This window comes from Sylvia atricapilla, chromosome 1 (assembly GCF_009819655.1).
Source record: "Sylvia atricapilla isolate bSylAtr1 chromosome 1, bSylAtr1.pri, whole genome shotgun sequence".
Taxonomy (NCBI): Eukaryota; Metazoa; Chordata; class Aves; order Passeriformes; family Sylviidae; genus Sylvia; species Sylvia atricapilla.
The window spans coordinates 91402010-91415836 of record NC_089140.1 but is presented as its reverse complement, the minus strand read 5'-3'; the positions used below and the strand labels follow the sequence as shown (position 1 = coordinate 91415836).

The window sequence follows — 13827 nt, the reverse complement described above, 5'->3', positions numbered from 1 at the left end:
TACGAAAGTATCCAATGGATTTACAGCTGAAGTTTCAAAAGCAAAGGAAAGCAAAGAGTTATAGCATTGCAGCCACATTAATCTGAAAGTACAAGCTTGCAAGATAAAAGCTCAGGAGTGAAACCTACTAATAAGTAGGGCACTGCATTTTATTGCAGTGTTAAGTGACCTTTTGCTATACACAACTTTAATATAATAATAATAATAGTAAAATTTTAAGGAAAACAAAGATACAGAATTAAATTGGTGAAATGTAAAGGAAAAAAATTATCTGGGAGCTAAGGAACATTCATATATTCTGGGAAACACTGAGGGGCTTAATAGTGAGTGTTCTGAGTTGCTAGTTTACACTGTAGACAAAGGGTGTGGGCTAAAGAATATTTTGCAATTTTTATTTTCTAGATGAAGCCTATTATTGTGAGAAAAAAAGGACAATAAATGTTAAAAATAAGGTATTGATTCTCTAGAGAGAGTTTATGACAGGAACAGTAAAATGTACATACAGTGTAAGAACAGGCTGAGAGGTCACTGGGGAAAGAACAGTCTTAGAGAGAAGCCATGCAAGTCAAAGGCCTTTTTAATGTCTTTCTGTTTTGTTTGGGTTTTTAGCTCTAGATATGATTTAGCAGCGGAAAATCAGAAGATAAGACTGAGGCGATATCTCAGAAGGATTCAGAAGTACCCGACTGACCAAGCCTCTCCTCTGAGCACTATCTCCCTCCTGACTGGAGCAGCTGGGCGCTGCCCACAGCACAGGGATACTACTCCTGTGCCACTGCTCAGATATCACAAAGTGATACATCCTGTCATTATGTCTAAAGAGCATTTTGATTAAGCCTTACACTGACTTCAATCACATTCTGGAGACGTGAAGGACTTACCGGCAGGAAGCCTTCTGAGTGGAATAGATGAATTCACATTTTCCATGTATACAGTAACCATTGAAACTTTCTGAACAAGGTATGTGGTTTCCAATGTAAATGTCTTCTCTTTGATCACTGGCATCTTGAAAAGAAATATACATAAACAGTTATACATGGGCCTATGATATTAATTTAAAACCCTCAACCAAGAATAGCATATCCTTAAAAACTTGCAGTGAATAAAGGAATAGAGAATAATAAAGCAGAGGCTTAAGGGGGAAGTTTCAGAGGCACCCACAGAGATTTTCTAGAATGTACTGCACTGGAAAATGATCCTCAGGGACATCTATGCTTTTTATATCAGGTTTCTCAAAAAGGAGAAATGTGTTCATGACAGAAACAAACCAATGCAGGAAGATCAGCAGAAGCTTTGTCAGTGGCACTGGGGCAAAGAGCTAATACATAGATACAAAGAGCTCGCTCCCATGTGTAAACAGATGAAAAAGAACCCTTTTAAAAGGCTTAGAAAGACGCTGAACCACATTTTATGAATATTGGGTAGAAAACCACTTGATGCAGCCCAGATCTGATTGGTACCACCGGTGGTTAAAGCTGAAATCAAACACACTTCAATAGCAGTCTTCCTCAGAGAAACATTTTTATGGAGAGAGAAGTCAAAAATATTTAAATGTGTTTAAAATACCCATTCCTTTGGGAGGTGTGCTGGTTTTGGCTGGGATGGAGTTACCTCTTTCACAGTAGCTAATGGAGTGCAGTGGTTTAGATTTCAGGCTGAAATAATAGTGGTAATACAACACTGTTTTGACTGCTGCTGAAGGGAGCTCACACAACCTTAAGACTTCCTCAGTTTCTCCCCTCAGCAAGACGGGGAGTGGGCAAGAGCCTGGGAGGGGACACAGCCAGGACAGCTGACCCAAACTGGCCAGAGGAATATCCTACACCATATGACATGCTCAGCAATAAAAACCATAGTTTTCATATTTCCAAGGTGGCAGTTGCTCAGAGGCTGGCTGGTCATCAGTCTGCTGATGGGATATTGTGAGTGACAGCTTTTGCATCACTTGTGGTTTTTCCACTTCCCCCCCCCCCCCCCTTTGCTTCTTAAACTGCCTTCAGCAATTAGTTTTTCTTATGTGTGCTTTCCTGATTCTCTCTTCCATCGTCCTGAGGGCAGCTGGGATAGAGCAAAAAACTAGTGGGCACTTAGTTGTTGTCCAGCTCAGCCCAGCACAGGAAGGCAGTCCCTTCTGCCACAACATCTTTCAGGCTTCTGTCGTGTTACCAAAGCTGTGTGCATTTTCAACCATTTCCCCCCCCCCCCCCCCAAAAAAGTTTTTTGTAAAGAAGTCCTAAACACAGAAGTTGTTAATGAACTTCTCTGAAGAACAGGGATCTTAAGATGTGCGCATAATTATGGAATTGTGTTCATTTCCATGGCAATAGACTATAGCTTCACAAATAAAAGACTATAAAGCAAAAGGGAGTGTGAAGAAGAAATCTCTTATACAATTGCAGATATTTGAAATTACACCAGTAAGAAAGAGAATGTTTTTTTACAAGACAAAAAAAGACATATGCTGCTGTTTTAGGTTTTTTCCTGAAAAAGTCTCAAATATTCTAATTTGATTCTGGAGAAAAAAATCCAACCGTGTATTAGAAGTTTTAGATGGAATTTAGATATAATTTTAGATATAATTTAGATTTAATTCAGGCAGATACAGATGACTTGATTCAAGGGAAGAATGTTGACTAATACTGACAATATGTCCACCACTGCACTGATGGAATAGACTAAGTCACTACTTGTGTAAGAGGAGAAAAGTGGGGATGTCTCATTCCAAAACTATCATCTCTCTCCTTTTCCAAGAATTACTGTCATATGTGGTCCAAATTAAACCTTGTGATGAGCTACAGAAAATTATATTAGTATGTTCAGAGAGCTGCACCATATCTGGTTTTAATACATGTACTGATACAGAATGTGAAAAGTGGAAAGCTGAAAGCTGCGTTCCCTGAAAAGCAGCCAGATAGTCACACACAGGTCAAAGACAAAATTTATATTAAGCAAGGAGGTGTTAAATGCAGGAAGTGATTCCTAGTGTAAAACACCCTTGCTGCCCTTTTGACACGAATTCATTTTTAATTGGAGAGGCCTGCTAGACTGTTCCAGAGCTTCAAAGTGGAAGATATAACCAGTGTAGGAGCCCCAAAAGAGTGACCAGATATAGAAGTTCAAATACTTCACCAGAAGGAAGAGGCATGAATAAAAATTGAAACCCTGATGCTCATCTTGGTACAATAAAACCACTGAAGCCAGCTGAATCTGGGAAGAGAGATCTTTCTGATGATACTTTAGGTAGCCACTTGCACTGCAAGAGGAGACTGTCACAGTTCTAGAGGCTGAAAGATATTATCCTTTCGGAGAACAGGGTTTAATTAGAGTAACTCACAGAAACTGAAAGGAAAAGCAAACAGGTAGGAGTGTGGACTGTCCTCTTACCCTTGGATGAAAAAAAAAAAAGAATTCAAAGAAATTCACTTCAGGCTCTCACTATCTAAAAAGACCTGAGTACTGTATTAAAAAATTTCAAAACAACCTTTTTCCATGAAGCATACTCTTTTCATGCACATCATTTGCTGAATGTGAGACCGCACAAGCCATACACATTAATAATAATAATTATATACAATGGTTTTTCCACTAACTAGATTTCAAGGGCAATTTACATGCAATGAATAAAAGGCTGTTAGCTCTTTGGAATAGGAACTGAAAGTGGTGTTTCATTACATTACATAATAAGATGTATATTGCATTTGGTGCCTTTTATACCTTCATAATGTAAGTGAAAATTGACATTAAATCACTCCAACTGGTACATCATATGCAGTGAAAATAGGAGAATTTGTGAAAAGAGAAAAATACATGAAGCTTTTTGGCACTGAATGACTTTTCAAGAAGAACACAAGGAATGTTGAAAGCCATGGTGGGATGGCTTTACTCAGGGAAGCCATGGGAGTGCAAAACAAGTGTAATGACAGCAAAAAATGAAGTCCAGAGCTAAAAGAGAAGGTACCAACCCCTTGCAACAAAACCTGCATTAAGACAGCACTAGGGAGGAAGAAGAGTGAGTTATGTTCATTTGTGTTTCTTTCTTGTGTGAAATATAAGCACCCATTTGCAGACTGGACTCTCTTCTCAGGGAAGTTGTCTTCCTCCCTGGGACCTGAATTAGAGACGTCACCACAAGGCTGAAAAGGTTATTACAACCTTCAGGCTGCTGCTCACTTCTGCTCTTTCATGTAGCTACTAATGATGATGTAGCAACAAAAAGTCTGAGGTAAATCAAATGAGATTTCAGAAGCCCTGGGGACAATTCCAAAAAAATTTGGGAACATGGATTGTGTCTCACTTCAATCTTCTCAGTAATGAGGGGAAACTTGAAACAAACAGGAGAGCCCAGGATGTCAATACCTTGCTCTGGGACTGGTGTTTCCACCAAAACTTTGGAGTTTTAAATCATGGAAGAGACAAGGTATGCTTGGGCCTGACAAAACCAACCTGTCCTGAAGGGTAAAATGACTTTTTGGGTGTAAACTGGAAGGATGGAGAGGGCTTTAAACTAGAGCTGATGGGGAAGGGGATTCCAACACCACTGCAGTAGGTAAGTCACATAGCATCACCTGAGGGTAGCAAGTGCTAGTGGGAGCACTTGAACTGCTCCTGACAGCATGAGTAGCTCAAGAACACATTTGAAATCCTTGAACACAAACACACAGAGTACGAGAAATAAATAGGATGAACTAGAAGTGCTGGTCAGCTCCCAGAGCTACACTATCGCTGGTACTTGCATGAATTGGTAAAAATTAGTCCCATAAGAGGAGTATTGAGATGGACAGCTACAGGCTGTTCAGGAGAGGCAGGCAGGGCAGACAAGTTGCAGGTATCATGTTGTATGTAAAGGAGAGGTGATTGTACAGCACTTACAGTTAGTGCTGATGTGGTTGAGAGCCCCTGGGTGAGGGCTAGAGGGGGTGGAAAACAAGGAAATGTGGTAGTGGATGTCTGGCACTACTGAGTGCCCAGCCAGGATGTGAGCACTGATGACTAATTCTATAAGCAATTATGAGAAATTTCTGAATTGCTAGCCCTTGTCCTTATGGGAGATTTTTAACTTCCCACACATCACCTGGGAATATAATATTGCTGTGATGAACGGGACTTTCTTGACATTTGCAGGAGATAATAGCTTCTTGTCAGAGATATTCAGTGAGCCAAGCCCTCCTAGGCTTGCTATTTGTGAATAGAGAGCTCATGGGGGGTGTAATTTTAGGTGTCTGTCTTGCCCATAGTGATCATGAAATGGTTGAGTTTAATGGTTGAGCTTTCAGTGCAATAAGAAAAAAAGGACACCAGCATCGCTACTCTGGATTTCAGTAGAAAAAACTTTTTATGGAGCTCTTTAGCAGAGTACCCTGGCAACCTGCTTTGGAGGGGTCCATGAATGCTGGTCAAGTTTTAAGAAGTGCCTTTTCAAACACAGGAGCAGAAAATTCTGCTGCATTTTAAGTCAAGCAAGTGGGGAGAAGACCAGCTTGACTGAACAGAGAACTCTTTGTGGAGCTCAAGAGGAAAGAGAATTTGTATGGCCACTGAAAGTGAGGTCAGGCTTCACAGGAAGAGTACAGAGCTGTAGGCTGTATGTGCAGGGAGAAGACACAAAAGGCCAAGGCTCATGTAAAACTGAATCTGGCCAGTGTTGTGTAAGATAACAAGAAGGGCTTTTTCAAGTGTGTTGCTAACAACAGGAGGTCTAAAGAAAGCATTGGAGTGATACTTGATGTATATGATCATCTGACTAGCAGAGATGATGAAAAAGTTGAGGCATCAAAGGTTATTAAAAGGTAAGGTAGGGTTCATGTAGGCGAACCATTTTAAACCAATGTGATTCAGCATATTAGTTTACTGAAAATATTTTAGAACAACCTAGCAAATACAGAATCACCCATTTTTTTCAGAAGTTAACAGAAAAGATGGGATCATGGCAGGGAGGCTTGTGCTATGTTATTTCATCAGGAAAGTCGCAGCTTGCTGTTTTCCAGTAAAGTCATTTTCCCAGCACTTGGAGGGAGTCCAATCCTGCGGCCACTGCACCGGGTGGTGAGCAGCTGGGCGTCTTGGAGGAATATAGCAGGCAAAACTTACAAATCATGCACATCTTCCTGCTAGCCTTGCAACACACTGTAAGAGAGAAGCTGTTTACAGGTCTGTCTCAGTTACAGGAATCAGAGCTAGGCAGACTAGAAGAGAATTGCATGCTCTGTTTTCTCATCTTGTGAAGCTGTAACCAAAAAGCACAAAGTCTGCACTGTACCTTTCACTTCTGGCCGGTACTGCATGCCATCATCTTTCTTCCCGACTGCATTTGTGTCATCTGTTTCTAGGTGATAAACACATGCATGGTTACTTATTAGGAAAAGGATGTTTTCTGGATCACTATGTGTCTATCGCTGATAAGCCAGAATAATATTTAAAGAACTGTTTTAAATTGCGGTAAAGCTAGACACACTCTCACATTGTTGCTCCCACACAACCGGGTTGGCATCACACTTAGTTAGCTGGTGACCCCTGTGTCCAGAGCAACAACAAAAGACACACCTCAAGCTTTAGGTTTTGAGCCAAAAACTTTTCTGTGGTGTGGACCTAGGTTATTTTGGTGACAGTCTGTTTTGGTGTTGGAACTGCCCAAATTACAGATCTCAATGTAACTGGCAAGAAGTTGGTAGAAAGTTGTTATTCCCATGAAAAAGTCCTAAATGCAAGGCCCCAAAACTGAAGGATTATGGGCAGGATTAGCCACAAGGCAGTAGACAGAGGGCTTCAGTGGACCATTCCAGCAATGGAAAAGGAAATTGTAGAATCACTTTTGTTGGAAAAGATCTTTAAGAGTAATGGATCAATGTTTGTGCAGCCAGGGCCCAACCCAACTCACACTGGAAGCACATTTTGCAGCCCACAGCAACTACAGGGAAGATTTCCCACATCCTCATATTCCTTCTGTTCTCCTACCACCCCCTCATGTAAGAACTGTTGGATTATTGCTTAGATTTTCCCAAGAGCTTTTCCTTAGCTTTCCCAAGAGCAGCCAAAGAAAGGCCATGTAAACACAGCACTATGTGTGTAGTGTAGGGAGCTCAAAATTACGGGTGATGCATTCACTGATAAATGCATCAATGACTTCTGACCAGAAATGGAAAAGGGAAAGATTATCAAGCCAAATTATGTCAGAATTTACATTTACCAGAAAACCAAAATTAATCCTACCTGAGCAGTGCCCAAGGTGCCTGATGTCAATCTGCTCTTGCCTCAGACATGATGCCTCTCTGACAAAGCACGGATTGTTATAGGAACTTCCATCAGAAGCACATACAGGATTAAAACTGTATCCACTGCAGTCTATGTTACATACACACCTGTTAATTGAAGCATACAGCAAAATAAAATTGACGTCCAGCAAACAAAAATTAAGTCATATTAAGTCCTAAGTAAACACTAGCTCATGCACCGATGCCAGCAGGGGAGAGTGCGCTGCATGAACATGCTGAAGAAGTCATTGGCATCTCAGGCTTCCAAGCAGAATGTACAAAATTGTGAATACATTCTTCAGTGTGTTTTTCAATAATGTTTCTTGTAGTTTTACTCTGGTATCAATCTCATAGAATTCACCTGAAAAGTGATAACACATTACTAGGAAGATTTACTACATTAATATATCAGTTTGTAGGGTTTATTCTCTAGTGTGGACAAAACCAGAAGAATATTCTAATTTTTTCAGTGTCAGGATCCTTGAGGGGAGAAAACAAAAAGGACTCCCTTTTCTTTTAGGCAATAGAAAGAGTTCTATTTCAAAGTCTGTATAGACTCAATGTGCTTGGTTAACTGTGTCATTTCAGAAAGACTTTCATTCATACCTTTGAAAAGTCTGTTGTTTTGCATTTAAAACAGGATTATGCAATCTGAATTATTTCATATTGCATCCCATTAACATTTTGGTTGTTTAGGATGAATCACTTTCCACACATTTGCAGCTAGAGATTGTAAAATGAAAGTTGGAAAAATGAAGACCTAGCGTGTAGCTGGTTCCTAACTACACCGAGGTAAGACAGCCAAGCACTCAGACAGGGCTATGAACTGCTCATGTTTAGATACTTCTGTAGCTCCAGCAAGAAGTCCAGAAATTTTACATATGTGAATGGCAAAGGAAAGCTTTGCAACTTTCCATGCCTCACACCCCCTGATTATTTTAATCAATATTCTACTTTCTAACTGAACTTCTATTTTTAAATGAAAGCTACTATTTTTGAATGAAAGTGTATGTTTCACATTGCTCTGCAAGATCATCTCCACCTTTGGGATGGGGAAAATAAGGTGTGGCTGCAGAATGAGTGGGAGGACATGTCCAGCTCTCAGTCAAGCTCGTTCTGATGTTGTGAGTGTGGGAAAGCCACTCTGCACCTTCTGAGAAGGTGGCAGTGGGCACAAGGTCCTCTCCTTGGCAGAAAGCTCTATAAGGGGCACATGGTCTGACTGCCAGGAGTAACCACTAGCTTCATCTTGATCCATTCTTGTAAGTCACAGGATGGAGCTAAACATTCAGGCTACCAACTTACCAGGTTTTTTATGTTCTTTCCCACTGTTGCAGATAAAATTAATTAAACAGACCAATGTATGCCTCAAGCTAGTAGCAAATCTGCAGCAGAATCAGAATCAGAAACACTGAAGATGGCCAGCATACTTTTCTCTCTTCCTCTTCTTTCATGAGAACCTTTTGTTGCTTAATATAAATATGCTAATTTTGAAGATAATTTTCCATGCCTGTGAACTTCAGATTGTTGCTAGATGGAAGAACATCTCTAGTGCAAACAGGGTTTTATGTGCACCTACTAACAGTGAAAAACTGCCTCAGTAATGTCTCTACACATCCTAGGGACCTACTTCCAAGTACTAATGAAGCCTGTAAATATCAATATGATGAACATATGATAATCTTCCTTACTAGAAATGTTAATGTCTGTAAACCTTAGAACCAGGATGGAAATACTATTTTGTTTACCTGCTCCCACATGATGTTAAGACTAATCAGGGATTTATTAGGGTTTACAACATACAAATAAAAGGCTCATGGCACAGCAGTCATGCATATTTATTGACACAAACTAGCAGAGAGCTGGTCGTCATTTGTATGGCACTGGCTGTATACAGACAAATATCTTTTCTCTCCCTTAAATCTGTCTTTAGTCACCATCTGATCTGTAGCATCATGATTATGTTTGGGTTTTGTCATTCCTAGTGACAAATAAGGTGATTTTTGAAAATATCTTTTTCTTCTTTATGGTGACATTACAGGCTAGAGTTGAAACCACTTGGTAACTGCTTATGTTTCCATGCTCTGCTGTGTTCAGATTTAACACCTAATATTAAATGCTTGCCTTTCTCAGAATTGTCAGGCCCTTGCTTTAGGGGTGCTTCTGGATTCCTGACCCTGGTTTTGTCATTAACAGTCTCAGTCTTATCTCTAACCACCTCTTCAATGTACAGAAATTTCACATATTGACCCCTCTCACATGTATCTGACTTTCTGCCTGGTGCCATTAGCTACTTCTTTGCCTAAGACCATGATGCCAAGTGGCCTGTTAGTCACTGCTCCCTTGGCAGAGCTGTCTGACATGTAAAACAGGGGGTTTTAGTGCACTGTGGGGCAATGAACAGTTGAACTGGACTGATGTACTTTGAAAAAATTGAAACTTTTATTCCAACAGAAACCTCTGAAGCCTTTCAGAGGGGTGAAAGAGAAGAAGTTAAGGACAGGACGTGGCTTGAGCGCAACGGTCTGAAGGGAAAAGGGCCTCCACAGATGCAGTGGGGTGGCAGAGAGGGAGCACGTGTTAGAAACCTGCATTCATCAGAGAGTCTGCATAGTGTGCAGACTTTGTCCTTGCTCATAGACTGTTTCCACTGGACCGAAAATACCGTCGGGACTGCGGGAAGTGCCAAATTGTGAGATGAGAGCAGTGACATATGGGGAGTGTTGCTCTTGATAGAAAACATGAAAAGAATGTTGTTTTTAACTGCTTGGTGTTTGTGAAAGAAGGTAAAACCATGGGAGAGCAAGTTACTGCTCTGATGCTGCACATCAAACACTTTAAAACTGGAGCCTGAGTCCCTGTGAAGGGACAGGACACCACAGACTGAAACAGAAGAGCGGCTCAGGAAAGTATTGGAAGAACTGTCAACAATCCCAGTATGAAATACTGAAAATATGTTATATCCTGACGTCAGAGAGTTACAGAGGGCAGATAACAGCTTGGTACTGAGATGACAGGAAATCCAACTGCTTGGTGGAAGCCAGCTTCCCCCACCAGCCAGTTTGGGAGCCAAAGCCAAGCAAAAGTCAAAGCTCAAGGCTACCAAGCAGAGCCCACAGGTCTGAACCATACCACAGACCACACAAGAAGCACACAATGTGAGAAGACACAGCTGACAGTGAGAATGAGCTAAAAGTGGTATTTTGAAGTGCAAAAATCTTATCAGAGGACTTTGCAAGCAGGCAAACCTGTAAGAGGCACCAAGTACTGTTTTCCTTCACAGCTAAGACTGAAACTGAACACAAAATTGCAGTTTCATATTGTAATCTGTTTCCTGAAGTCTCTCTCCTGCTGGGGAGAGAGCACAGAGAGAACATAAGGACAATGCAGAGAGCTGCTCACAAATGCAGGGCAGGAAAAGCTCGAGATCATGAAGGGGGAGCAGGGACACTTGGGAGAAACACAAGAGGGGCACCCAGGAAAAGAGTGAACCTTAACTGTAAAATTCAGAAGAAAAGAGTTAGTCACTTCAGGTAAAGTCACTTAGCAGTATTGTGTATTAAGGACATCTTGAATGTGCTTGAAGCTTCATACAAGAAAGAAGTAAATGAGTGCTTCAAATTTTTGCTGGAAAAGCTTGCTGTAAAAGCCACACTAGAATAAAAGGAGTGAGAGCCCTACAAACATTTTCTTCACTATAACCTTCCTATTGGTTTTAACCAAAAGGGTTTAAACACGTGGTTAATGCTCCAAATTGAAGTCTTGCTGGAGGAGGTTCCTGCTTAATGTCCTCAACAGATCATTTCTCTCACTTAGCCCAGGAAAGTCAACAGGATATATTCAAATGTTTCCCTGATGTACTAGGGTATACAGAAAACGTCCCTGAATTTTGTCACCTGTCATCAGAGAGCTGACACCTTTAGAAAAAAGGCACCAGCTTGCTGTGAAAATGTGCTTTTGGAAGTTGTGTGCATATCATTCATTAACACCACTAGTTAAACAGAAAAGCATTTGAATTTCAAGAAGGTACAAAGTGATATAATTAAACTAAGCAGACTTTTTGGGTGGTTTTAATAAGCAAGAAATGAGGCTGTACAACTCCTTTTTTAGGGGCTACTAGGTGTAACAAAGCAAACGTGCTTAGTAAAATGAAGTGACAAGCTCAGGCTGTAAGAGCACCTGCTGCTATTAGTAAATTAATTAGATCCCCAGAGATCAGAACACATTTCAAGGCTCCCTTTTGTTTTCAGGCTTCAAGGTGTACGTGGTCTGTTGGAAGTTCTGTGTGCTTAAAAACCGTGGTAGGTTCAAAGAAAAAAGAAGGAAAAAAAAAAAAAAAAAAAAAGAAAGGAAAAGCATGACTGACTTGTGGAGCGGGCTTGGCTACAGGGAGACATTGGCATTTCCAACCAACAGATCAGGCTGCTGCATTTATGCCCACCTGGGACTTGCTCACAAAGGTATTTTTCTGGCCTGGCCTCACAGGTCTTGCTTGCTATCCCTTCCCAGCTGACAACAGTGAGGGTTCTCAGGTACTCAACAATTCATTGGCACAACCTGCTTACAAATGTAAAATGGAAACACTAGAGTAAAAAAAGTGTGTGAAATGCACACAGATGGATAAGGGTATGCTTGATGGAATAAATTTAGGTGAATTGAAATAGCAGGGGTGTTGCAATTGCAGTTAAGAATATAACCATGCCAAATGAAGGATTACCTTTCATTTGATGCTTCTTCCCTTGTGTGCAGTTCTTCCCAGATGAAACCTGAACTAAGAAAATCTGGATTTCAAAGTGATTTTTTTTCTACCTATTTGACTGGATTTGAATCTTCATCAGATTTTTGGAATGTTTTTAAAATCCCTTTATAGCAAAAGAGAAGTAGAATTCAATTCTACAAAGCTTCTTTGTGCCTGGCTATAACACTCTGTCTTTACTTCTGTCCAGCAATTTTGAACACCCTTTGAATACCATAAGCTTCAGCTATTTTCCAGACATCCCTTTCCCTACATTTCCTTTTTCATGGCATGGCTCTCTCTGACCACTTCAGAAATTTAGTCTTTACTGCAGTTAGCTTCTCACAGCATCCACAGTGAACTGATGTTTCCTCTCTCAAAAGCAGCCCAACCCTCCCTCCACCATCAAATAACCTGAACCTTCAAAGACTTGGCACGCACTGCTGCAAAGAACATTAAAAATATACATTAAAAAAACCAGACCATCTAGGATCTATTCAATTTCCTAATAGCCAATATAGTGAAAATATCATTATGCTCTTCCTCTCATCTCAGAATATCCTGCACTCAGATTTTCATAATTCATAATCCTACGACACAATTTTAAATCCCTTGTTTATGTTGATTTTCTCTATTGTCTGAATGGTTGTTTTGCACACAAATACTTAGGATTTCTTTTTTTCAGTTGGATCTGAAAGCTGTGAATTCCATTCACACAGGATTTAGAAACCCTTCCTTATGAGTACCTACATACAATATCATATCCTAAAAAGTTAATTTTAATAAAAACTGGTAAATGAATGAAAAAGGGGTTAAAAGAGGTGAGTATAAACTTGCATAACAGACTTCAAACAGGCCAAATCTTTCTCTGGAGGACAAATTATATAGACAAGGCAGAGACTAGGAGTTTGAAATGTCCACACTGGCATTTCTAACTGTAATACCAAGACTACTGAAATTCTGGTTTGGCCTTTGTGAAGACAGACACTATGTAAATTATAGGCCAGTTGAATCTATATATTGCTGAGGCACCTTTGCTTTCCAAAGTAAATATCATAAAATGTTAATCTCAAAAGGTCTACATGGAGATCAGCTGTCAATTCTTCTTGAAAATCTACATTATAAGTCAAAACATATCTTTGACAGCATAGTACACTAATTAAAAAAAGACTGAATGTGCTCAGAATCTCATTTCCATATTTCATCTGCTAAAAAAAATAGGTAAAACTGAGAACATGATAAACTTGAATTTTTACAGTGAGGCTATTTTTAAGTTAATGATTTCCTTATCAAAGACAAAAAAACCCAGAAAAACAACAAAACAAAAAAGAAAGTCAACTCAACTAGGGCCTTGAAAAGATGGAAGAACCCCTAGAGGTCTGAAGATGACAGGACACCAGTCACACTGCCACAGGACAGATTGTGGGTGGACCAGCAGAAAAGGACCTGAGGGTCCAGGAGAGCAGCAGGCTGGGGGGCTTCATCACAGGAGGGTCACCAGCAGAGCAAGGGAAGTGACTCCTGTCCTTCATTCACCACTCATGAGGTCCCATGTGAGGCACTCTGTTCTGTTTTGGAACCCGCCAGTAACAGCAAACACTCTGAGAAACTGGGAGGCTGCAGCAGCGAGATGCTGTGATGGGTAGAGGGATGGAGTGTGGGCTGTTCTGAGGAATGGCTGGGGGCACTGCACCTCTTCAGCCTGGAGAAGACAACACTAAGAGGGGTTATTGAGGAGATGAGAGTGAGGCTCTTCTCAGAGGTACACGAAGAGGAGTGAAAGACAACAGTTGCAAGTTGCCAAAAAAGATATTCTGATTAAACATGAGGAAATTATTCCAAAGT

The 13827-nt window shown here is 40.5% G+C and overlaps 1 protein-coding gene across 1 annotated transcript in view; it reads right to left on the bottom strand.

Moving 5' to 3' along the window:
* The window catches only part of TMEFF1 (transmembrane protein with EGF like and two follistatin like domains 1), a 112514-nt gene that overhangs the window by 6215 nt on the left and 92472 nt on the right, over positions 1 to 13827 (bottom strand). The window contains exons 6-8 of the mRNA XM_066327709.1: positions 7207 to 7355; positions 6257 to 6322; positions 882 to 1005 (exon numbers count right to left, since the gene is read on the bottom strand). Of these exons, the coding sequence (XP_066183806.1) occupies positions 882 to 1005; positions 6257 to 6322; positions 7207 to 7355 (339 nt within the window). The remainder of the gene's footprint in view (positions 1 to 881; positions 1006 to 6256; positions 6323 to 7206; positions 7356 to 13827) is intronic.